We start from the raw sequence: 27,867 nt of genomic DNA, 5'->3' as shown, positions 1-27,867 counted from the left end.
GCATAGAGGCTGGCGGATGACCTCCTGTACGTGGCAACGATATTCACTGCCTAGTTGATGTGTGCCTTCGAAGATAAACCCGCTTATGGACGTGGTAAGTTCCCCATGATTTGTGTTCTTAATCCATGAACAATGAAATATCAAGTTTCTAATCTTAAAGGACATAAAAGAGACTATACACAACTTCTGTATGTACCAACCGCTCTGGGAAAGTTTTATAATGCCAGTATAGAGATTTAAGGTATATCTCGTACATTTACATTATCGTCTTCAACCTTCACCATCCAGATTTTATTTTACACTAGAAAAATAGTGAGTGGAATAGATCATCACTTCTGAGAAGTGAGTTTTCATTGGCAATCCTTTATCTGGATCCTTTGTGCCGCCAGATGATGATTCAGCTACTGAGACATAACAGATCTACATAATTGGGGAAAAGAAATTTTAGTCACTAGCGGCGATCGTACTTCTTGATGCTGCTGTTAATACTCTCGAGGAGAACGTCTTACCCGAGTAGACCTAGGAACACGAAAGTGATTTGTAGCGGCAGACGGTTGCAAGTCCTGCCGCCGGAACTTCGGGCGCTGTTCGCAAACAATAAACTGCAAGAAATCCCTCTTACCGCTTCGCTAGCGAAACAAGAACCCAACTCCAAGGCAGTAACTCCTCTTTATGAACCAGGCTATCTTCTCATAGACTGAAGTAGCGAAAACGTTACAAATGGGCTCCAGTATTAAACTCCAGACAAACGATGTATGACGCTGCGGAATGAGATAAGAGATAAGGGATAAAAATTGCTGGAATAATTCAGGACCTGAGTTCCGGCTAAAATACGACTTGTCCTATACGTCTTCAGCGCTCGCAGAGTGAAGACTGAAAGGGAGTGTTTAATACTGCGCCGTCAGAAGCAGTGAATTTCCGCTACGCAGTGGTCCGGTAAACGACGACATCCTAGTTTGCCATAGGCTTCGAAAATTTCATAGTATTTCGAAATTAATGTCTATTGGCAAAGTATTACCAACACACAACAATTTTCATTCACTTGTAATTCTTCAGGATATGACTGCGATCCACCTAACGATATTCACAATCAAACTTCCCTAATAAACTATTAGCACTACTAAGTTTGTGTACACATGTGTTTATTTATGTTCATTGTAATACGGATTTATGAAACTGAAATATTTTTACGACAATTCTGTATTTTTTAAAATAATTATCATAAGAACTCTTCTCAGTCTTTACATCGCTAAAAATATACTACAGACGTATAATTTCAATTGTCATTCCATTTTTCTTTCCTGACCTTTTCACTTGCACTTCCTAGAAGGTAGTGAAGTAAAATTGTTCGCAATATTTTTAGATATTCTGTAAACTTGTTTGACACCAACCATCTGTTTCAGTTCTGTAAGATCACCTAAGACTTGTGTCAAAAATAGTAACCTTTCTTTATACAAAACTATGGTGATTAAATAAAACGAGAGAATTGTAAAGGACGGCACACAAAAGTATCTTCGTGAACATAAAGGAGAAACCGCTAACAGTGAGCTCCTACACAACTAGCGAAAGTCAGTTTTAGGTTTTAGGATAATCAATATATTAATTAACTATATTAATGTAGAAACAATACCTGGAACTGACAATACTTCCAGAAAAATTTAAAAGTGTTGTCACCAACGTACAATTACTGTATTCAGTCATATTTGCAATGCTTCATTTTCACAAGACTGTTTTCTAAATAGATTTAGGAATACGATGTCAGAAAACTTTTTACAATAGGTATTAATAATCGTCGACTTGTTCCGTGACAACGTGTAACTCTGAAGTTACGATAAAAGTAATAAAGTACTCCAAAAGGGAGACACATCTTACATCATATTCTGAGACAATCACAATACGTTTTCTTAAAAATCCCATCTACCACTTCATCGATCGAGTATTAAGATTTGAAATAAGATTTTGTCTACCGATTTGAAAATCACAAAATCCTTTTTGGGGAATATAATTTTTGGCTTTCAAGACACAACAGCTCAGAACTAAATTTAATATTTAACTACTCAGAAATGGATAGTCGTATTAGGTAGCTGTTTCAGGTCGAATATTTTGTTCTGGACGACAACGAATTAGAACTGATTTTCCACAGGGTTCACTATTAGGACAACTTTTGTTATTTTTATATGTAAATGACCTTCCATCTTAGTGTAACATGAGAAATAGTGTTCTTTGGACATCCTGCAAGCATTATAGTCAAGAATCAATGAAAAACTCAGAAAAGTTCTAGATACATGTACCTGTAAATGATCTCCCATTTAGAAAAAAAGCTAAAAAATACAAAAAACATCGTTCATTCAATCAATGTACATAATGGGCTTGAAAGACATTTGTCTTGCATCTAACTGCTGGTTTTGTGATGAATGCATCAGAAACATTGCTTTCTAGGAATATTTCCATTCATTCATATCATACGGAATAATACTCTGAAACAGTTCCATATTTAGACATAAAGTAGGTGCTCAGAAAATACTTGCAGATGTGTTATTTCTCATCTACCCTCACACACGATGCAGGTCACTCTTTAAAATGATGAATAGTGACAGAAGACCCACAGTACACTTACACTGTTATGAATTTTGTTGCTAATAATGGTTACAGTTTGAGCCATATAATGTAGCAACATTCAGATACATAGGCCACTAGGAACTGAAATGGCTCTCTTTGAATGAGTGGCGTTTCTGTTTCTAAATTTGAAAATATATGCAGATTAATATGAAAGACTATTATGTACAAACACACAATATGGCCATGTTTCCACCGATTTAAAAGTGTTGTCACCAACGTACAATTACTGTATTCAGTCATATTTGCAACGCTTCATTTTCACAAGACTGTTTTCTAAATAGATTTAGGAATACGATGTCAGAAAACTTTATTAATATGAAAGACTATTATGTACAAACACACAATATGGCCATGTTTCCACCGATTTAAAAGTGTTGTCACCAACGTACAATTACTGTATTCAGTCATATTTGCAATGCTTCATTTTCACAAGACTGTTTTCTAAATAGTGTTCTTTGGACATTATTAGCAACAAAATTCATAACAGTGTAAGTGTACTGTGGGTCTTCTGTCACTATTCATCATTTTAAATAGTGACCTGCATCGTGTGTGAGGGTAGATGAGAAATAACACATGTGCAAGTATTTTCTGAGCACCTACTTTATGTCTAAATATGGAATAGTTCACCGTGAGATGTTAGGATATTGGAGGTATCATGGAACTGACAAGAAAATAATCGGACTAAAGATAATTTAAGGCAAAATATGTTTCTTTCAACATTTTAAACAATCTATTAGGTGTTTAAAGTTCGTGGACTAGCCTTACAAGAATTCTGAAAACATTTCCATCGTGTTAGAAACAATCTGTAGCTGAGAAATTTATTTTGTTGGCTTACGTAAGAGCCTTCATTGGGATCAAATGCTACTGTAATGGAAGCTCTGGCACTGACGTTTTTCATACATTTGGCCGGCAGATATGTGCAACATATGTACAACGAATCAGGTGGCCAACAAACAAGCACGTAGATCGCAAATGACCTGCGAGAATCAAATGGTGTAAATTCAAGGATAAGGAAGCCGACATCATAGCCCGAATTACTTTGCCACCAATTACCACAGCTGAAGCAATCTGTGAGAAAGTGAAAGAGTCTGCTCACGAAGCTGTACATGCAATTCTTGGGACAACACTACCAGGACGACGGAGGAGCAATAGAAATACGTGGCTTTGGAATGATTCTGTCAAAGACGCGTTACACACAGAGAAATGATTGTATCGTGAGTTTCTTGCCGATAAAACACAGAAGCGACTGAATGCATACAGAACAGCCCGAAGAGATGCAAAACAGGCTATAGCAGAAATCAAATCCTCATGTTATGCTGATCTATACGCAAAACTTGACACACGTGAAGGACAGCGGGACTTTTATTGACTCGCTAAAGTAAGACATCGCAATTCAGAAGATGTTCATCGGTTCTGCGGAGTCAATGATGAGACCGGTAATCTGCTGGTTGACTGGAAGGAAGAAGGTCACAGAACGATGGCGCAGCTACTTTAAGATCTCAACAGAAGAGTTCCCCCATCCACCAATACCCACCGGTCATGTTGTTGAAGGGCCAGTAAGAGAAATTGCAGTGGAAGACGTCAAGACTTCTTTGCGGAAAGTGAAGCCTGGGAAAGCCACCGGCCCAGATGACCTTCCATCAGAGTTATGGTGTTCCCATCATTGGAAGGCAGCCGAATGGTTAACGGAACTCTTCAACAAGATCAGTGACGAGAGACAAACACCAACTGATTGGCAGCGGAGTGTCACCGTGCCTATCTTTAAGAAGAAATGGAATCCCGCTGAGTGCACCAACTATCGTCCAATTCGACTTCTCTGCCATGCCATGAAAATCTATGAGCTTGTTCTGGACCAAAGGATCCGTGAGATTACACAGATTTCCAGAAACCAAGCTGGATTTGTGAAGAACTGCGGCGCAACTGATGCGATTCATGCTACAAGACTCTTAGTCGAGAAACATCATGAGTAAGCCAAGCCGCTACATTTGGCATTCCTGGATATCGAAAAGGCCTTTCTTTTGTGACGGCCTTCGTAGCGACAACACTTCGCTGTAGAAACGGCCTACGAAGTCACCGCCACACTTTTAATAGCGGGCCGACCGGTCCGCTGGAACAGTGAACAGAAAGATGAACCCAAACACTCGGATTAAATGAAAGTCGGTACTTATCTTTATTAACGACGATACAGAACACAGTGGTGAACATGGTCTACAGAAATTTGTCTAGTTCGAGTCGGAGCGGCTAGGTCAGCGTCGGCTGACGACAAACAACAACTCTGTTGCGATGAACACACAACTGACTAGCAAGTACACAGTTCGGTGGCGAGTATACAACTGAGCGGCGAATCCAGAACTGTCCTAGCGCTCGCGACTCCAGCGCTTAAGAAGCCAGAAGCCAGCGGTGGCGCGCGCAGACTTGCGGCGATTTCCTGTATCGCTGGCGCTGCTTATGCGGACGGCGTCCGGACTTTGATGCTGCCAACCTTTTTGGCAGCGGGCTCGGTTGGCATTACTGGCTAGGATATAACACTCCTCCCCCCCAAATCGCCGCACCGTCGTTGAATAATGACGTGGCGAGCGTCGACGGCGGGGGAGGGGTCTGGCCGCAGACGTAGCAGAAGAGACCGGGGCGGAGACTGTTGTCGGTGGCAGTCCCCAGTCCGCACCCCAGCATTGGCTGCGCGGGGCCTCGGGAAACACCGACTGAAAACCGAGGTCAGGGTGCACACCTGTGACCACGGGCGCAGCGTCTGGTACTGGACGCGACGGGGCGTCGGGACCCACGAAGAGAGGCAGCGTCTCTTGACGCTGCGTCGACGGCTGCTGAGTGGGCGCCGGACAAGGCGCTGCGGTGTCAGACTCCTTGGGGGTGCCCAAGGAAAGCGGCTGCAGTACAGGCTGCACAGCCACCGCCTGGGAAGGCGGCCCGGCTGAGGGGTCGACGTCCATCAGCTCCGAAGGCGGTGGCGACTGAAGAGGGACCGCAGGCGCCGGAGCGACCACCCGTGGCGCTCCCGCATGAAGCTGCGCGGGAGGCATCAACGGGACGGGCTGTCGGCGTGGTAGCGGCGACGGCTGCTGCTGCTGCCCTGGGGGCGGCAGCGAAGTCGGAAGGCGTGGCTGGAACCCGCCGCGGACCAAATCTGTGGACAAAGAACGAGCGGCAGAATCCGGGCGGCCAGCGCGGCGCAACTGGTTCTGATGCCTCCTGTGCACCCCAGTAGCACCTTGAACAGTATAAAAACCGCGACCCTGGACACTTATCACGGTACCACGTTCCCAACGACGGCGACCGTGATAAACTCTGAAAAAAACGGCGTCGTTGCGCTGAAAACGCGTGCGATGCTCAGAAGCGGCGGGTGCAACAACCGTAGTAGGATGCGATGACGACGGCCGTGGAGAAGCTCCGCAGGCGAAGGGCCGTCGCGTGGCGTGGTCCGGTACGACGACAGGAACGTGATGAGGGCCTGCTGACGAGAGTGCGTAGCACGAAGGCGGTCCATATGATCCTTGAATGTGCGTACAAAACGTTCCGCTGCACCATTCGATTGAGGGTGGAACGGCGGAGTAAGAACATGGCGAATGCCATTGGCAGAACAAAAACCTTCAAATTCAGCAGAGGTAAATTGTGGACCATTATCAGACACTAAAACTTCTGGAAGACCCTCAATACAAAAAATTGAAGTCAACGCCTGTATAGCTTGTGCAGACGTTGTAGACTGCATGGGCACAACAAACGGAAAATTACTAAATGCATCTATCACGATGAGCCAACGAGAATGCCAATATGGACCAGCGAAATCAATATGTACTCGCTGCCAGGGACCGGCAGGGCGTGCCCACTCAGAATAGCGTTGAGGCGGAGCAGCTTGGTGTTCGGCACACGTCGAACAATCTGTAGACATCTGCGTAATCTGCTTATCAATGCCGATCCATGTACAATTGCGGCGGGCAAGTTGCTTGGTGCGGACCACTCCCCAATGACCTTGATGCAACAAGTCGAGGACCTTGGATTGGAGCACTTGGGGAACCACTACACGAAGCTGGTCATTCTCGGTGCGTAACAGTAAAACTCCGTGCGAAACAGACAACAGATGACGTTGCGGATAATAGCGACGAACCACAGGATCCGATATGTCCTTTGCCTTGGACGGCCAACCACGTTGAACAAAACGTAATAGTAAACTCAGATGAGGATCCGTAGCTGTCTCACGTGCCACCTGACGATAATCAATCGGAAAATCCCGGAGGGATTGATGCTCATCGGCGTCAATCTGATGGCAAGAGTCGTCAGAGGAATCGAAGACATCATCCGCAGCAATCGGCAATCTAGAAAGCGCGTCAGCGTTTGCATGCTGAGCTGTAGGGCGATACAGTATCTCATACTGGTATTGTGATAACAGAAGAGCCCAACGTTGTAGTCTCTGAGCTGTCCGCTGAGGAACTGGTTTAGACGGATGAAACAGTGACGTCAGGGGCTTGTGATCTGTTACTAAATAGAATGGTCTACCATAGAGGGAGTGATGGAATTTTGTGACACCGAACACAATAGCCAACGCTTCCTTGTCCAATTGGCTATAATTACACTGAGCTTTGTTCAACAATTTAGATGCGAACGCAATAGGACGTTCGGTGTTACCGACTCGGTGAGACAACACAGCACCGAGGCCGAAAGAAGAAGCATCACAAGCTAACACCAGAGGCTTGGTAGGGTCGTAATGGACCAGACAACGATCATTCAATAAAGCCTCTTTAAGCTGCTGAAAGGCTGATTGGCAATCAGCTGACCACACAAACGGAACATTCTTACGGCAGAGACGATGCAACGGTGCAGCAATCTGTGATGCATTAGGTATAAACCTAATATAATACGTCAATTTGCCAAGAACTGCTTGCAATTCATGCAGATTGCGATGGGCGGGCAAATCACGAATAGCTGCTAAATGTGACTGGGAGGGATGAATGCCTTGAGCATTAACAACATGTCCCAGATACTCCATCTCCGTAAGGAAAAATGAACATTTATCGATGTTGCAACGTAGGCCTGCCTGAGACAACACTGTAAACAAACACTCCAAATTACGGAAATGTTCAGCAGGCGTCCGACCGGACACAACAATATCGTCTAAATAGTTGCAACACGATGGCACATTAGCCAGAAGTTGTGACAAAAAACGCTGAAAAACAGCTGGAGCTGACGCACAACCAAAAGGCAAACGCAGAAAACGGAACAACCCCAACGACGTGTTTATGACAAAATACTGTTGTGATTGCTCGTCGAGGGGCAATTGCAAATATGCTTCACGGAGATCAATTTTGGAAAAGAAACGAGCTTCCCCTAACTTACCCATCAGCTCGTCCGGTCTAGGTAAAGGAAAAGAATCAATGACAGTCTGAGGATTAACTGTCGACTTAAAATCAGCACACAAACGTAACTTGCCAGACGGTTTCTTTATAATAACTAAGGGAGAAGCCCACTGGCTCGCTGAAACGGGTTGAATAACACCGTTGTTTCGCCAACGACGAAGTTCATCTTCTACAGGTGCCCGGAAGGCGTGAGGCACTGGACGAGCACGAAAAAATCGAGGCTGAGCATTATCTTTTAACGTAATATGAGCGGCAAAGTTCGCAGCACAACCGAGTTCGTCTTTAAATATGTCACTGTATCGGTTACACAAATCGGTTATGCTGTCTTGAGGAACGCCGGCCGCGGTGGTCTCGCGGTTCTAGGCGCGCAGTCCGGAACCGTGCGACTGCTACGGTCGCAGGTTCGAATCCTGCCTCGGGCATGGATGTGTGTGATGTCCTTAGGTTAGTTAGGTTTAAGTAGTTCTAAGTTCTAGGGGACTAATGACCACAGCAGTTGAGTCCCATAGTGCTCAGAGCCATTTGAACCATTTGTCTTGAGGAACAAAAACAGAATTAAGTTGCAACACATTGTCTTGGATAGACAGGCCAAACAAGTCAAAACAGTCTAATCCGAAAATGTTTACACTGTCTGTAGCGCGGAGCACTGCGAAGGAAACTGTTTTTGTATTGCCACGGAATGTGGCTGGCACGCTACATACACCTAACACAGGAATTTGTTCGCCACTATAAGTAGCCAAAGAATGTTTTGCCGCTGAAAGTTTAGGGCGGCCGATAGCCGCATACGTAGCACTATTGATGAGAGTCACAGACGCACCAGTGTCTAATTGAAAATTGAAGGTCGTATCCTGGATGCGTAGCTTCACAAATAGTTTATTACACTGTCTCTGGATCGGTGCAGCGGAGGCGGAAGACACAAAATCAGCGCGTTTAGCGCGTGTTCGCTGCTTACGACAACTCGTGGGTTGGGCGGGTTGAACAACAACTCCCGCTTCACCTGCAGTCTGTACATTACTTTTTACAGCGTTTGAATTACGCTTGGGTCGCATAGCAGAGGGCTGGGTGGGTGGCTGATTGCGAACAAGTTTATTACCCACACGAACCGTGGAAGAGTCTTTAAACGCGACCTTCTGGGCGGGCTGGCTTTGAAGAACATGAATATCCATGGGCTGGGCAGCACTAGAATTGTTCTTGCGTTTACGCAAACAAACAGTCTGGATGTGTCCTTTCCTTCGACAAAAGTGACAAACCGCGTTTCTTAACGGGCAACGTTCACGAGGATGAGCAAGAACACACTTAGGGCACGACTTAAGTCTATCATTTTGCACACGCGGCTGACGAATGTGTTTAACATGACGCGGCCGGCTAGTGTTTACAGTCTGACTCTGCCGGTGGGGCCGCGGGCGTGACATAACTTGCTTAGCACATGCAATTTGAGAAATACATGGCTGATCTAACTCACACTCAGCATAGTCAAAAGTATCTTGGGCTTCAATAATGTTCATCACAGTCTCTAATGACGGGTCAGGCAACTTTAAGATAGCAGCACGAATACGAGAATCTGCAATGTTTTGAGTAATAGCGTCGCGTAACATGACATCACTGTAGGAAGCTCCACACACACAATTAAATCGGCACTGACGGGTGAGGCCCCGTAAATCTGTTAACCACTGTTTATTAGATTGATGTGGCAGTTTCTTTAATCTGAAGAACTTGAATCTGGCCGCTGCCACATGAACTCGCGACTCGAAATACTCAGCAAGCTTGGTAACAACAACGTCATAGTCTAAAGCTTCTGGCTTGGATTCCGGGAACAACTTACAAAGTAGTCTATAGACTTCCACGCCTGCAGTGGAAATTAAATAAAGCTGCCGCTCATTACCTGTGATTTTGTAGACTGACATGTGCGCCTGCAACTGCGCGAAATATTCTTGCCATTCTTCTCGTGATGCCTCAAAAGCACGAAAAGGCGGTGCTGCCTGTGCTTGTTCCTTGTGTGGTGGTGGATTAGCCGCTTGTTTGGCGATTGCGTCCACCAGACTTTGTATTTGCTGACTCTGTAACAAGATCAACTGTTGTAATTCGGCAGACATAGTGAACACAAATTAAACCAGCCCCCAAAATTCTATCTCAAGAAACAAGTTGAACCAGCCCTGCACACGAGTTCGGAAGTCCTCGTCGCCAGTTTTGTGACGGCCTTCGTAGCGACAACACTTCGCTGTAGAAACGGCCTACGAAGTCACCGCCACACTTTTAATAGCGGGCCGACCGGTCCGCTGGAACAGTGAACAGAAAGATGAACCCAAACACTCGGATTAAATGAAAGTCGGTACTTATCTTTATTAACGACGATACAGAACACAGTGGTGAACATGGTCTACAGAAATCTGTCTAGTTCGAGTCGGAGCGGCTAGGTCAGCGTCGGCTGACGACAAACAACAATTCTGCTGCGATGAACACACAACTGACTAGCAAGTACACAGTTCGGTGGCGAGTATACAACTGAGCGGCGAATCCAGAACTGTCCTAACGCTCGCGACTCCAGCGCTTAAGAAGCCAGAAGCCAGCGGTGGCGCGCGCAGACTTGCGGCGATTTCCTGTATCGCTGGCGCTGCTTATGCGGACGGCGTCCGGACTTTGATGCTGCCAACCTTTTTGGCAGCGGGCTCGGTTGGCATTACTGGCTAGGATATAACACTTTCATCGGGTGCCACACAGTCTCATCTGCCTAGCACTTCGACAGCATGATGTGCCATAGCAGCTTATTAACTGGGTGCAGTTACTTTACGAAAAGCCGAGAAGTTATGTCAGTACAACCTCAGGGCTATCCAAGGACTTCCCCATCACAGTGGGCGTCCATCAAAGTTCTGCATTATCACCACTTCTGTTGATTCTTGTAATGGACAGTGTGACAGCTGACCTGCACCGGCCATTACCATGGACCCTACTTTATGCTGACGACGTGATGCTGGCAGCAGACAACAAGCTTGTTCTGCAGAGCCTAACTCAAGAATGGTGTGACCGGTTGGCGCACCACGGTTTGCGCCTTAATTTGAATAAAAGTGAGTACGTGACACCAGACATGGAGTGGGAACCATCACGATTAATGGTGAAGATCTGACTTGTGCGAGTAAGTGTAAGAACCTCGGTTCCACGTTCACCGTTGACGGCCGACTCATCAAAGAGGTCAGCACCAGAACTCAGGAAGCCTGGATGAAGTGGCGAACAACAGCCGGAGTCACTTTCGACCGCAGGATGAAAGATAATTTAAAATAAAAAATCTGTCGCACTGCCATCCGACCAGTCGCCTTGTATGGTTGTGAGTGCTGGCCGACTACAGTTCAGACAGAATGCCGCCTAAGTGTAATGGACATGGAGATGCTAAGGAGAACAGCGGGCCTGACTAAGTTACATTATGTTTCTAAAGACAGCATTAGGAAACAGTTTGGTGTTGCACCGATCCAAGACAAGATGCGTGAGAGTCGTCTTCGATGGTTTGGGCATGTTTTACGAGCCGGTGATGACTCTATTGCCAAGGCGAGTAACACACTTGAAGTCGTCGGCAGTAGACCCGAAGGACTACCCAAGCAACGATGGGCTGATACAATTGGTAAAGACCTTAAATGCGTGAACATCCACCCAGATGCAGCCCGTTATAGAACGAAATGGAGGCAACGGACCCATGTAGTGGATCCCGCAGGCACGCGGGACAAACGCTGAAGGAAATAAAAGTGTTGCTGGTTCTACATCAACAAAATGTTGAAATTACATAACTTTCCAAAAATGGTTCTCTTGGAGAAGCTGCAGGAGATTTGTGCTTCAATAACTAGCTCTGGTGGCAAAATTTGATTCCTTGTAAATGTTAGTTCAGCACAAAAACCTTTACCCTGTGCAGAACTAATGGAAGTGAAACATAGCGACAGGGATGTGGAAACATGTCACACACTTTGCATTGATTTCTGCAAATGTATCGTGAATGCTGATGAAATGTCGACATAGGTGTATAAAAGAATGTGTTGACTCGTAGTGGCACACTTTGTTTACGTCGGAGACTGGCACACCAAGATCAATGACCTACTAACGTCATCATCCTTATCACTGACATCAGTGATATCATCAGTCTCATGAGTGATGTAATCATTCTTATCAGTGTTACACCATGACCCCTCTCACCCTCCTAACGCCCACACTCCTCCCTATCTCCATCTAATTGTAGTGCTGCGTTAAAATGAAACAACCAATGGAAACTCCAAGACGGTGGTACTAGAGAAGTTGTTATAATGAAAAATTAAAAACCATGTCCTCCTCGCCCTGTCTCCAACCCAACATTGCGCAGTTCTCCTTACTTCGAACCAGTCATATAGCCACATGAAAAATGAAGGAACTAATCAAAAAAATTCAAGATGGTAGAACAAAACCAACTGTGGGAAACTGAAAATCCTCTCTCCTTCCCTATCTCCGACCACAGCACAGTATTAAAAATGAAACAGCCAATCGTGGGAAAATTAAAGCTCTTTGTCCTCCACTTCCCAACAAATTACAACTAAGTATTAAACAATGAAACAGTCAATAGAGAAAACTAGCTCCGTTGCGCTTTATATTCAATGCCTCTCTCTCCTCTTTCCAGTCAATCAGACTGTGATACTAAAATGATATGAAAAGTGATAGCAAGTCCATGATACTCACGTAAAATACTAAAACTGCATATTGTACCACCTCCCTCTTCTCTCTTCGAATCAGTGTCTAGTATTAAAATTAAAGAGCCAACTACAATACAGCTCCAACTGGGCTGTGCTCAAGAGTTCCCAATAGGCTAGAATTATTTGTATAAAAAATGAAAAAGAAATCACTCCTCCAGTCAGAACCTAGTATTAAAATGGCCAAATGCCCATTACAATGTAGCTCCATCCTCCAGCCAGAGCCTAGTGGTAAAATGTAGATTGTAGCTACATCTGATCGGTGCACAGAAGTATCTGAACTACCGTCATTACTTATCAAAAAAATACATCACCCAAAGATTCGAGTAAAATTTGTATTATTTTTAACATTTCTCACATTCTTTAAGCACAATGAGCCATCAAATTAAATATTTCGCAGCTAAAATAATCTGTAGTATTTATCGAAACAGGCAGACACGGCAGACAAATGGTTTAAATGGCTCTCAGCACTATGGTACTTAACATCTGAAGTTATCAGTTCCCTACAGTTAGAACTACTTAAACCTAACTAACCTAAGGACATCACACAAATCCATGCCCGAGGCAGGGTTCGAACCTGCGACCGTAGGAGCAGCGCGGTTCCGGACTGAAGCGCTTAGAAGCGCACGGTAGACATGTGAGGGCTTATGACGTTATGACACATACAATAACTTACGTACCATCACTCATGACAACAAAACTACTGAAATGCTGCATATAAGAGCTAGTATCAATACTAAAATCTCGAGTTGCTTTTGATGGTGCTCTTTTTCCCTCCATAATAAGAGCTGTTCTAACTAAAGGACTGCTTCCCTGTGTAGCAAGACAATGACGATGTGCACATATCATTTTTATGGTGTGTTCTGTATCAATAATACACGTGCGGCTGGCAAAAATTATAAAAGTGTATATCAAGTGTAGTTAGTTGCTCTGCTTCCAGTGAACATCCAGATTTTTTTGAATGCTTTCACCTTATTTGAAATGTTAAAAGGGAGTACAAATTAATGGATCACATATGTTGTACTATGCTTATGCTGCAATGATAGTAGCATGTTGAGATACAGGTTCATCTTGGAACAGTAGAGGAGGTCCCTTCATAGTAATCCTAATTTACGACATAGTGCTTTCAAAGCAAACATGGGCTATGTCGTGGCCATTGCTGCTTATTTTAACGTCTGTCGAGGTCCGGAACAAACCTCGCAATGGGAGCCATTACGGTGTCTGCTCCCTGATGCTCTAACACGACATTGCGCAAAAACGACAGCACTTTCTGTAAAAAATTTATTACTAAGTTCTGACGTTGGTAGAAATAAATTACCTATTCGTCAAGAAACCTTTGTTATCTGTTTGAACTGTGTAAACACCAAGGAGGGAGAAGAACAAACGCGTACCACACATTAGGTACGTGACGAATTATTAGGTTTACAGAAGTCTGATTCTGAAAATTCAATGTGGTGTACCACAGTACTGCAATAAGACTTGCACCCGTCGCTGCATGGAGCTAAACTGAGGTAGGATATGTTTCTGAAAAACTCCATGCTCACAGTTTGAGCACGAGTTGATAAAGTATCAACAATGGATGCTGCATGACGATGACAAGTAACCTTGCTGCATTTCATTAAGTGTGTGTACAAAGTAGCTACAAATTAGAGTAGTAGTCACTCTTGATTCTTGTCTTATAGCTGCCGGCCGGTGTGGCTGAGCGGTTCTAGGCGCTTCAGTCTGGAACCGCGCCATCGCTATGGTCGCAGGTTCGAATCCTGCCTCGGGCATGGATGTGTGTGATGTCCTTAGGTTAGTGAGGTTTAAGTAGTTCTAAGTTCTAGGGGACTGATAACCTCAGATGTTAAGTCCCATAGTGCTCAGAGCCATTTTTCTTTTAGCTGAACAGGTAGACTGATGAAGATTGGTACGATAATAATAACTGATATTTTATCTGCAAAGAGACAGATTATGAAACACTTGTACAACCTTCTCAGATGTGTGCTACTTTCGGAAATCGCAGAGCGAGAAAAAAGGGGAATGGTTACAGAAATGGATACTGGCTAACATGTTTTTGAAGAGTGTTGCAGAAAGCAAGAGTCGCTGTAGGAAAGACGCATATAGTACCCCTGTCATCAGCTTCAAAAGCTGTAACGACTGCTTTCGCTACGAATACGTAGCAAACTCCCCTTTGACAGCCACTACTTTGCAATCATAAACATAGAATTAAGCTAATTAAAGTTGAGGAGGAACCCTATAAGCATTTATTATTCCTATATGTCATCCGTGAAAAGAACATGTGAAGGATGTACACGAAAAATTGTACATCCAAATTGTGAAAGAGTAGCTAATCAAAATTTGCGATTCATAAGGTACCGACTCTGCGTTAAGGTTTATAAGAATTTATTTATGGCAGTATCGACCTCACACTTATCAGCTATTGAAGGATGTGTTAATAAGAGAGATATTCCCTTAGTGACTTTCGATCATTTAGATGTTTTATTTAATGTTTCATGTACAACAATTTTAATATACCGTCAGAGAGTAAATAGAAAGGACAAGTATTAAAGAATAATGTTGTTACTGGAAATACGCTTCTGTGTAAAAAGAGAGAGAGTATGGCACAGGCAAAGACACTTCAAGCGTATCTTGTAATTCTCCAGAATCAAGCATAACACCAAGCAATTGTAACTAAATCTCAGTATAAACTTGTTTTTTATTTCACCGTGACAAACAAATCGGAGAATACAAACAGTCACCTCCAAGAAACATCACGCTAATACTGTATAACACCGTCTCCAGCTGCGATAACGGCCTCACTTCGGTGAACAAGAGAGAGCGGAAGCAATCCATTGATAATTAGACCTGAGGAGCTATCAACATGCGGGGAAGTTGATTGCCACGTTTCACCCGCTGTTCCGCATAATCCCAGGCATTTTCTATGGGACTAACGTCGATTAATTTGGCGGGCCACTCAAGATCCTATAGTTGTGCTTCAGTGTCCGTAAAACATGCAACGTATTAGTGCGGGCTCTGTGAACACTATTGTTGTCAATTTGTGCTGTTTGTCCCTAGCAAACTCATCTTCAAGATGTAGAACAAAATCCAACACTTGTCTTTTCACTTGCATTTTCGTTTTTGCACACAATATTTGTCTTTCTAAAACCGCGAATTTATCATTGCAATATTCTGCAAGATCATCGTATGGTCAGCTTCGAACCAATCTCTTTCGTTTATCTATTTCTGATACCACTGAAGCTTGTTTGTAGTTTTTAGTGTGCTGCTCGGTGCTTCAGTCAGTGACAAACGTTCGTCGCTGTCTGCTACGAAACCGAGCATATTTGAATGGGCACTCTGATTCTGTTTCTTGTTTTCAGCGTGTTGTTTTTTCCTTTTGTGCTTGGTTGGCGTAACGCGGTTCTGTATCTTATAGTGTTTGAGATTCTTGTAAGGTCTCTACTAATTCTTACTGTACTGGTAAAAGGTAATCTGTAGGTTATTTCAGCCATCTGATGTAAATATTCGCCCAGTCTTTTACTATTATTCCGAGTACGAAACCTGCAATGAATTATAACGTGAAGTAGTATCCTCACGCGTGGCGACACAGAGGCTCACAGAGAGCTCGACTTTCGTAAACTGGAAGCTGATTTTGACGATCGAGTTATATCTATTCAATCCGTGGAATTAAATACTCACTCGTTCCATTCTATCCTACGTTATACAGGCGTTATTGTCTTGATAAAAGACGTATCCCGAAAACATATCAATTTCAGTTTCAATTAATATTACGCATACTGTAGACCCATGTGGTCCATGTGATGATTCTGCACAGATTGGAGAACAATATTTCACCTTTTACTTCCGTCTATTACCTCTAAATTGTTAGGTGTTTAGACTACCGTTTTCGGCCAGCGATGACCATCTTCAGATCTAGAGCAAAACATGGGCAAATTAAATACAACTAGTGGACTATGAACATCCAAAAACAGTAAAACAGGCCATAATGAAAAGTAGACAAGCGGAAAACATGTGCTTAAGATATGATGGGGCATACCTGTTTTAAAGCATCTCCTAACGTAAGGAAGTCGCAGTGGCATGGTCAAAAGACACAGAGAAAATCATCATAGTAGCCTATGCGGCTTTCTGGCAGCGTTGTCAACAGAGGGTGGTGCTTTCTTATTACATTCTGTTGCTTCATCCATGTTGCTTATTTCTCTACTTAGTTTGACATTTTTATATTGATCAGCTACTTCTTATGTACGTCATTATATTTTTATCTAAAACTCCGTTAAGATCAAGTCGGGGTTACATATCGCTACTTAAACACTTCCTTTTAACTATGTAAATTTAACTTTAGTTCTGTGTATAATTTATTGTAATTTATCATTGTATTAATTTATAAATCTCGTAAGCCAACCATGCATTTCACCAATTGTATTCTTCTTTTTATTGCGTTTTGTACCATTATAAAATTGACAAATATATGTAGGTTTACAGTAGCGACATCTAACAGGCTTACTAGACAAACATATTGTGGCTACTGTAGTGCATTTTGTCATGAACAGTAGTGCTGTTAACAAGATGATTGCATCATTACTGTGTACTAGCATACACCATATTTTAAATCTGTGGGACGGTGCTATGTTGGTGTTGTGTGTATCTTTTGACGATGCCATAATGGCTTCATTATATTAAGACATGATTTAAAACAGGTTTGCCTCGTCATATTTTAAGTGCATACTTCCCACATGTATATCAGTAATGTGCTATTTGATTGTTTTGAAATGTAGACAGCCCATTAGTTGTATGTGCTTTTTCCCATTTTCTGCTGCAGATACAAAGATGGTCACCGGTGACCGCAACCAGTAATCTAAGGAACTGACAATTTTGTGATCATAGATGTAAATAAAAGAAATTTGTTCTACATTTTTTGGGTCACTGTTCTATTAGCGACTATGCTGTTGATGAACGAATACTCAAATAATTCAGTCGTTCGCTACTATTTTTGTCCATTAGTAACGCTAGGATAGAAGATTGTAGTACAAGATAGAGATTTGAATACATCCAAAAAATTAAAGCGGACGTGAAGTGCAAGTGCTTCTCTGAGAGGCTAGTGCAGGAAATGAATTTCTGGCGGGCCTCATCAAACCTGTCACAACAGATAGTAAAATGGGCCCTCTGCGAGTAGGACTCGCGCACTGAGGGACCCTACCAACTTCATCCTCGGGGTCGAGAATTGCAAGGATTTTTGGCTGTTATCGATATCAGTATTGGCAAGATACTGATTCCAGAAATTCCAAGATGGGATCAAAATTTCTACAGTAGTTCCTCAGAGTATCCCAGACATGAAAGAAGAACCTACCGGTGGACTTTAGTTTATATATGTAAAAGAGAATATTTAATAAAACATTTTTAGTTACTTACTAAAACATGAATACATCTTACTTTTTATGTTTGCATGCAAGAATGCTTGTGTATTACACTTTCAAATGGTTCAAATGGCTCTGAGCACTATGGGACTTAACATCGATGGTCATCAGTCCCCTAGAACTTAGAACTACTTAAACCTAACTAACCTAAGGACAGCACACAACACCCAGTCATCACGAGGCAGAGAAAATCCCTGACCCCGCCGGGAATCGAACCCGGGAACCCGGGCGTGGGAAGCGAGAACGCTACCGCACGACCACGAGCTGCGGACGATTACACTTTCGACGGATGACAAATGCAATGTATGTTCAAACGGCAAAAGATATTTTTTGTTTGATATAATTACAGTTTAACAAGTTTCAGGTTTTTTACTTTACTTGTACTGTAGTAGTTCTACGTCTAGGAGACTGATGACCTCATATGTTAAGTCCCATAGGGCTCAGAGCCTGCCGGAACCGCCGCCGCTGCCCCCAGCACCGACCTCACCTCAGCCGCAGCTAACGCAGCATTGCTCTGGCGTCCATGGACTGCCCTCTCTCAAGCTAGTGGGTTAGGGCTGCAGATACCAGGCTGCTCGCAGAGGCCCGATTCTACAGCATCTCCTCATCCGCTGTCAAGTCCTGACTGAACACGTAAGGTATAGCACACATCCCTGTCCACCTCATCACAGAAGTCCAAGGCACGTTCACACTGATCCCATATGTGAAACACTTCTGAGCAGTGCATGTGTTTACCATTGCTGACGGTATACCTACACATACTGATGCCACCGGTCGTGCTGAAGAAACCTGTTCCAGAATAGCACAAGCTGTGATCCCAATGGAACATGCGCACCTGCCCCAGCATGACTGACACCTCGCGCATTACATCTGTGTGGCTACTCACCATCCAAAAGGTTCTCAACGTTATTCTGACGTCATATGCCAATGTAAAATAAGAGCCACGTTGACCTCTCGGAAATTGTATAGTGACCCAGAAATAGTTATGCTCGCTTTCTTGATGTCTCAGCTTGTATGAACGGAAATTCGTGCCCTAACACAGCCTGTTTACGTTAATAGCGTAAAAGAACGCCGAATACATTTTCCCTCGTGGTCCTAACGTGGCACCATGTCCATCACGTATTACCCTTCCTGCTTTCAACAGATCTAAACGTTCTCACCGCTATGTAGAGACTCCCATATCCCAGCACAAGGGATGTCATGTTAATGATTCTAGCAATATGATTGGCTCTTATCGAATTTACCCACCAAATAACTGATGCAGCTGGTGTGGAAGCACTGCCCGACTTTTCTTTATTTCAGAGGCGAGACTTTCATCAGCAAAAAAAGAAAACTGTTTTACCCAGAATGCCATACTGCACCGACAATTAAAACCTGCAAAGTGACGCTACATATCATCAAATATGGAAAGACTCTTACTCATTTCCACTCCTCTCCCACTGAGGATGGGAGGTTGAATATTAGAACGTGAAACCGATCTCCAACCTAGGAACATATCACCACATGCCATGTTGATGTAGTAAACATACATTTCCTATCCTGCATCATACAAAATCATCCCTTTTACATGATTCATACATATACCATGAAGACAGACAGCATCACATGTACTACTCGCAGCACTAGATGTTTCCATGTGTTGTCAGCAGTCATCCACCCCCAATGGGTGACCAGAGCGCCCTCAGTGGACTGAAGTCAGTCTCAGAAGTGTTCTACAAATTCCGGCTCATTTCCCCTCAGCACAAATGTATTACTGTTTCTCATCCAGATCTGCTTGCTTGCTCTCTTTTCTAAACTATCTCCAGGCTCAGGGACAGCAGCATTCTACCGATCTCTCATGCAACATAATTCCCAGGATATAGCCTGGAATTTATTTCTCTACAAACCCCAAACCTACAAACAGACGACAGTGCCCTCTGCTGGTAGTACTGTGTACTGTCATTTGGACTCTGGACACCATGGCGACTACACTGGCTGGTTGTACTGCCTCTAATTGTTTAAATATGGGCTGGTGCATGCAAAATAATAAAAATGTATGTCCAGCAAATGCCTAATCCACTTCCCACCATTTCCTAGGAGGAGGTGGCAGCTGGGTGACTTAGGTTAGTGGAGGCAGCCGAAGTGCTCTTCGTCTCTCTCCATTTCCTTACATTATTAGAGATAGCCCAAGTGACCTTTCTTTACAGCCAAAATTCAAACTTCTCGCCAATCTCTAGCAAGAGGTGGTGGTCGGATGATTTAGGTTAGTGGAGGTAACCCAAGTTACCATTCTTTCCTTCCATTTTCTTAGGTTCATAGAGGTTGCATTGTCCTCGTGGAATTTAGGTTAGTGTATAGTGGAGGTAGCCCAACTGACGTACTTTACCACCTAAATTCAAACTTCCTGCCAAATCATCCATCTCGAATGATGTCATCGCCACGATCTCGGATGATGTCATGAGCAGTTGCCAAGTCTACACGCCGCCATCTTGGATGTCATCATCTTCGACATCTTGGATATATCTGGCAACAATGCCAAGTGTGTCAGAATTTCTTTGCCCCAATACTCGTGTGAACCAATCAACGATAGATCATCCATCAATATAGGCTTTTGGAGCCGAAGGCCCACTCGTGTACCCTTGATGACTGCATGACACAAAGCTTTATGCCATGCCTAGGCCTGTCGTCACTCACATGGGACTGTTGATGACTGGAAACATGTTGCCTGGTCAGATGAATCTAGTCTCAAATTGTATCGAGCAGATGGACATGTGCTTGTATGGAGATGATCTCATGAATCCATGGAGCCTGGACGTCAGCAGGGAACTGTTCAAGCTGGTGGAGGCTCTGTAATGGTGTGGAGTGTGTGGAGTTACAGTGATAAGTCTAGATACGACTCTGATGGGTGACATGAATGTAAATATTCTGTCTGATCACCTGCATCCATTTATATCCATTGTGCATTCCGACAGACTTGGTCAATTCCAGCAGGACAATGCGACACTTCACACGTCCAGAACTGCTACAAAGTGACTCCAGAAACAGTCTTCTGAGTTTAAACACCTCTGCTGGCCACCAAACTCACCACAAATGAATGTTATTGGGCATATCTGGGATGAGTTGTAACATGCTGTACCCAAGATCTCCACCCTGTCGTACTTGTCGAGTTGCGGATCTTCTGTGTGCTTGGGGGGGGGGGGGGTTGGTGGTGGAGGAGTTTGGAGGGGGCGTGGGAGCTACACCATATTAGGCAGGTGTAACAGTTTCTTTGGCTCTTCAGGGGGTATGTGTGTCCTTTGATGTTTTCCTGTCACAGTGTACGCTCGTACACTGGTTAAAATGACGCCACAGTCACTGACATCAGCAATTGCCACTGACGTGAAACAGTGTAATTGACAAACCGTAACATCTGCGTCCGGTTCCTGTCAGTCATGAACCTTTTACACCCATTGTCCTAGCTCCGTCGTACATGGCTGCATATGGAATACCATTCCTTGTAGATACGTAGTGCAGTTCGTGTTCATAAATTATCAAATGGGAAGACTTCATACACGGTAAATGTCGTGTGACTAGGACCTTTGGGTAGACTGTAGGAGTGTCTTACTAGTAAAGAATAAATGTATTAAAATTTCATGCATGATGCGGCATTTTTTTCAAGCATCTCAGTGTTTATGACGTCACATCTCTTGAACTGTGCCTCAACCAATGATGTATTTGTGTAGGTACATTCAGCAGCATGAGTCGATGCTGACTGCAAAATGTGTCGCGAATAGAGTTAGTTGCAAGGATGTAATAAATTTATCGATCATGCAGAATGCGGCGTTTTTTCATGTGTCTGAGTGTTACGATATCTTACCTCCTCAACTAAGTGTGGTGCTATGATATAATTTTGAACGTTCATCTAGCTGTATATGTGGATCCTGACTATGAAGTTTGTTGGGATAAAGTTAGTAGCACAGAGGTAATAAATTTAAACCCCATGCATGTAATTTTTCACGTGTCTTATGCTTATGTCGTCATATCTCATGAACTATGGTAGGTAGGTGTTTTTCCGATTAGTTACTTCTTCTTCATATACACTGTAGCCTTAAAAAGTCAGGAATTTTAGTGTAACGCGACGCAAAAATTAAATTTTGCCTGTTTACTATTCTAACTAAATTTAGCGTACATTTCGTAGAATGGCAATTTCTAAATGTAGAATCACCGTATACGGTCTAAAGGTCATAGATACTAGCGTGTTTTATGTTGCCTCTGCGAGACAGCAAGGAATGCAGAGTGTTTAATTGATAATGCTCGACTGTAATGAGGCTACCTATTTTTCTGCTTGCGAACACATGCGTAAAATTTGACGATAAATGAACGATTGTGCCACTGGGTATTGTCCAGGTACGAATAACTTTAGCCGGTATTGAATCACCAATACTTTTGCTCTAATGATGAAAAGCTTACGTGCTATTAAACCGTAATGAGTGTTGATGTTACGTATTTCACATCATTAATTCCATGGATTGCTATCCATGCAATTTTACTACATAAATCTAGTAGCTTCCAGTCAGTTGGTAATTAAGGACTTTGTTTAACGTGTGTGATTTTTAGGATGTTAGCTGAATGATCCACACAAAATGCCAAGTATTCAAATGCAAACAGAGATAATTATATTCCACACACGTGTATCGGTTTTTAACAGTTGTTTGTTCTCCGAAGCTGAAGGAGAAAATTTTTACTCTTGCACAAAAATGATATTAACCTAAATGAAGAATTTAGTGATAGCTGAAAGCTGCAGGGGAAAAGTGTACGTAGCTACAAATAGGAACTGGTGAAACACCAGATATGAAGCATAACAAACTGTTGTTGTTGTGGTCTGGTTTGATGCAGCTCTCCATGCTACTCTATCCTGCGCAAGCTACATCATCTCTGACTAACTACTGCAAACTGCATTCTTCTGAATCTGCTTAATGTATACATTCCTAGCTATCCCTCTACGATTTCTACCCTCCACACTTCCCTCCAATACTAAAATGGTGATCCCTTGATTCCTCAGAAAGTGTCCTCCCAACCGATCCCTTCTTCTAGTCAAGTTTTGCTAAAAATTCCTTTTCTCCCCAATTCTATTCAGTACCTCCTCATTAGTTAGGTGTTGTACCCATCTAATCATCAGCATTCTTCTGTAGCATCACATTTCGAAAGCTTCTGTTCCTTCTTGTCCAAACTATTTATCGTCCATGTTTCACTTCCATACATGGCTACACTCCATACAAATACTTTCAAAAAAGACTTCCTGACACATAACTCTATACTCGATGTCAACAGATTTCTCTTCTTCAGAAGCGCTTTCATACCACTGCCAGTCTACATTTTATATCCTCTGTACCTCAAACAACATCAGTTATTTTGCTCCCCAAATAGCCAAACTCATCTGCTACTTTAAATGTCTAATTTCCTAATCTAATTCCCTCAGCATCATCTGATTTAATTCGACTACATTCCAATATCCTCGTTATGTTTTGTTAATGTTAATCTTATATCCTCCTTTCAAGACACTGTCCATTGGGTTCAACTGCTCTTCCTAGTCCTTTGCTGTCTCTGCCAGAATTACAATGTCATCGGCAAACCTTAAAGCTTTTATTTCTTATCCATGGATTTTCATTACTATTCTAAATTTTTGTTTTTTTTTTCTTTAATACCTGCTCAATACACAGATTAAATAACATCGAGGATAGGCTGTCTCACTCCCTTCTCAACCATTGCTTCTCTTTCACGACCCTCGACTCTTATAACTGCCATATGGTTTCTGTACAAATTGTAAATAAGCTTTCGCTCCCTATACTTTACCCTTGACACCTTGAGAATTTGAAAGATAGTATCCCAGACAACATTGTCAAAAGTTTTCTCTGAGTCTATGAATACTATAAACGTAGGTATGTCTTTCCATAACCTCTCTTCTAAGGGTCAGTATTTCCTCACGTGTTCCTACTTTGTAATGGAATCCAAACTGATCTTTTCCGATGTCGGCTTCTACGAGCTTTTCCATTTGACTATACAGAATTCGTGTTTGTATTTTGCAACCGTGACTTATTAAACTAATAGTTCGGTAATTCTCACATCTTTCAGCGAGGCTTTCTTTGGAATTGGAATTATTATATTCTTCTTGAAAGTATTTCGCTCGTCTCATACATCTTTTTCACCAGATGAAAGAGTTTTGTCGTGGTTGTTTCTCCAGAGGTTATCTGTAGTTCTAACGGAATGTTCTGTACTCCTAGGGCCTTGTTTCGACTTAGGTCTTTCACTGCTCTGTCAAATTCTTCACGCAGTATCATATCTCCCATCTCATCTTCATGTACGTCCTCTTTCACTTCCATGATAGTGCCCTCAAGTACATCGCTCTTTTATAGAGCTTCTATATACATCTTTCACCTTTTTCCTATCCCTTCTTTGCTTTCGACTGGTTCTCCATCCAAGCTCTTGATATTCATACAGGTGATTCTCTTGTCTCTAAAAGGTTCAAAATGGTTCAAATGGCTCTGAGCACTATGGGACTTAACTTCTGAGGTCATCAGTCCCCTAGAACTTAGAACTACTTAAACCTAACTAACCTAAGGACATCACACACCATTGCCCGAGGCAGGATTCGAACCTGCGACCGTAGCGGTCACGCGGTTCCAGACTGTAGCGCCTAGAACCGCTCGGCCACCCCGGTCGGATCTCTAAAAGGACTCTTTAACTTTCCTGTAGGCAATATCTATCATACCCCTAGTGATATATGCCTCTACACTCTTAAATATGTCCTCTAGCCATCCCTGCTTCGCCATTTTGGACTTCCTCTCGATCTCATTTTTGATATGCCTGTATTCCTTTTTGCCTGCTTCATTTACTGCATTTTTATATTTTCTCCTTTCATCCATTAAATCCAGTATCTCTTCTTACCCCAAAATTTTTACTACCCTCGTCTTTTTACCGACTTGGTCCTCTGCTGCTTTCAGTATTTCATCTCTAAAATCTACCCATTCTTCTTCTATTGTATTCTTTCCCCCGTTCTTGCCAATCGTTCCCTAATGCTCTCTCTGAAACTCTCTACAACCTCTGGTTATTTCAGTTTATCCACGTCCCATCGCCATAAATTCCTACCTTTTCTGCAGTTTCTTCATTTTTAATCTATCATAACAAACTAAGTTGTACAAAATCTACTGCATGTCCCCACCAAGAGTTCTCTGCAAAATAACGCTCATTAAACACTTCTTTGTGTCCAACTGTGTTTGCTAAGCTTCATTTAGCGGTCACATATTTAATCAAACTCATCGTAAATTACTCAACTAGAGACGAAGAATGTACATACAGAAGAACCATAGAACGGTCTGAGCTGTGACCTCGTGGTTATTGTACCATTATCACACCCCTTTCTCGATCTTTTGAGGCGCACTGCCTGAGAAAAAAAAAAGTTATGCGGCTGAAGATATGGTCGGATGTGAATTTAACTTCCTCCCTTTTCTACTACTGCTATTCGTTCACCTACTGGTCTGACATAACCTTAAATCAAGTACCATTTGACGAATGAACCATCCCTCAACATGCGAGCATGATCACAATCACCTGTACCACTAAACTTCCAACGTATTTCTTTCGTAACTTTGCATTACCTTACTTTACCATGAATTATTTAATTACTGTGTTTCTTTTCAACGCATTTGCACTTCTCTCTTCTACACTTGCACCACTGTTAATCACCACAGGATTCAATATAGTTCGTTTCACCCAATGTTCTTCCTACGACCCGTCGCGCCACGCTTCCATTCTTGACTCTCGGCTCTTACCCTGCGACTTTTAGTGATGACTTGAAAACATAAGCTCGCTCTGCTCGAAATCTCGCTCTGTTGAGAAACGCACAGCGAATGTCCATCTCCCAAGAAACTTGTCACCCCGGTCTTTATGGTGTCTTTGCGTCATGCAGTCCAAAAGATCAACAGCTACAGAAACGGCGTTTTTTAGAAATTCCTGAGAGAGACTGAAAGCAGCTTAATCCATTCAAGCTGATTAATTCAGTGTCTGCCTAACACTCAGTACATACTGAGCTACTCCGGGAAACTCTGGCCGAGGGAGTAGGTGCTATGGTTGAGTCATTGAGTCGTATTCGGAATGAGCGTTGTTCCAATCACCGTCCACTCGTCAAGATTAAGATTTATTGAATTTCACAACTGAGAGAGGCAAATACTGCGATACTTACTTTCTGAGCCGCATGACTCATCCCCTTTTCCACCCTTATTAAATACGTGCTCTCCCTAATATCCTTTTCGTCCTCTTTACTTCACATTTCAGGCAAACTGCCTGTTACGGTACTTCATCTTTTGTAAGGTCTTCCTACATTTGTTCTTCCAGTGCATTTGTAATTGAGAGCCTTTACCAGGAATCTTTCACTATTCATAAAGTCTACATGTTCCTCCCGTTTTCTCCTATTTTCATTTATTTTTTCGTTTAGGTTATTTATTATCAAATCTTTCCTTACATAATCATGTTTTTTACGATGTTCCCTTGTACGTCCTCACTCCCTTCTTAGAAATCTCATTTCTTGAGCCGGTATCCCACTTTCATGGTGTAATGTTGACGCTAATGCTTCAGTTCTTCAAGTAAGGGTTGGCACTGTTATTGTTTCATAGATCATCAGCTGTGTTTCGTTCCTGGCTTTAATCTGCATATCTATTACAATATTTCCACTCATAGAAGTAAGTTTGTTTTGGTTTTCGTCTACATCACGATTATATTCCTAAATGACCACGCATCTTTGACACTTAAAGTTTTGAGCTTCCTCCAAGATTTCATTATTGAAGACTCTTTTAGATCTAACTAGTTGTCTTCCCTAAAATGTCATCCGTTTGGTATTGTCTACATACAATGTTACGTTGCAATCTGAGGCTATCTGTTGCAATTTATAGACTCATATCTGAAATCAGTCACATCACCTCTACAATTACATTTAGTCTAGTATCACGATCTAAAAACACTTCTGTTATATTTAGCATTTTCTACATGTTTAATGAGAAGTTTCAGAGAAGTACATCATTCTTGTCGTACCCCTTTGACTGGGTTTACTGACTTTGTGATTATGTTTCCCATATCTACAAAAATTTCGGAGTTTGTGTAGGGACTCTTAATAGCATTTATCACATGAGAAGGATAATCTCGTTCGCTCATTATGTTCCGTAGAATTTCTCTATTCTCATTATCAAATGATTTTTACAATTCGGCCGGCCACGGTGGTCTCGCGGTTCTAGGCGCGCAGTCCGGAACCGTGCGACTGCTACGGTCGCAGGTTCGAATCCTGCCTCGTGCATGGCTGTGTGTAATGTCCTTAGGTTAGTTAGGTTTAAGTAGTTCTAAGTTCTAGGGGACTGATGACCACAGCAGTTGAGTCCCATAGTGCTCAGAGCCATTTGAACCATTTTTTTACAATTCAATAAAAGCAACATGAGTTTCCGTGTTGAATTCTCGTCTGCTTCCTATAAACTGTTGAAGTGTAAAACATTGCCAACAGTTCATCATCCCTTTCTAAAGCCTGATTGTCCTGCTGTTATTGACGTTTCCATTATGTTTTTCAGTGTTGCATTGAGGATTTTCGCATATTATTTATAGATTGAATTTGGAGGCTTACACATTTACAGTTACTACATATATTTTTTGCAATGTTTAAGTACAGATATTAATTTGGCCTTGAGTCAGTCTTTTGGTATCTTCTTATTTATCCAGAATTACTTAAAGACAAGAACATGTCTTAAGTATAAGAATAAGCCTCCATATTTCCACAGT

The 27,867-nt window shown here is 42.7% G+C and overlaps 1 protein-coding gene across 1 annotated transcript; it reads right to left on the bottom strand.

The window, feature by feature from the left end:
• Nucleotides 1–2,173: 2,173 nt before the first annotated feature.
• LOC126235190 (YLP motif-containing protein 1-like) lies at nucleotides 2,174–10,116 on the bottom strand. Its single transcript, XM_049943920.1, has 3 exons — nucleotides 9,868–10,116; nucleotides 5,348–5,761; nucleotides 2,174–2,232 (listed from the first exon to the last, which is right to left on the bottom strand). Exons 1-3 carry the CDS (start codon nucleotides 10,076–10,078, stop codon nucleotides 2,174–2,176), a joined length of 684 nt encoding a protein of 227 aa, XP_049799877.1. The 5' UTR covers nucleotides 10,079–10,116.
• Nucleotides 10,117–27,867: the final 17,751 nt, after the last annotated feature.

This window comes from Schistocerca nitens, chromosome 2 (assembly GCF_023898315.1).
Source record: "Schistocerca nitens isolate TAMUIC-IGC-003100 chromosome 2, iqSchNite1.1, whole genome shotgun sequence".
NCBI lineage: Eukaryota > Metazoa > Arthropoda > Insecta > Orthoptera > Acrididae > Schistocerca > Schistocerca nitens.
This window is presented reverse-complemented; position numbering and strand designations above follow the sequence as displayed.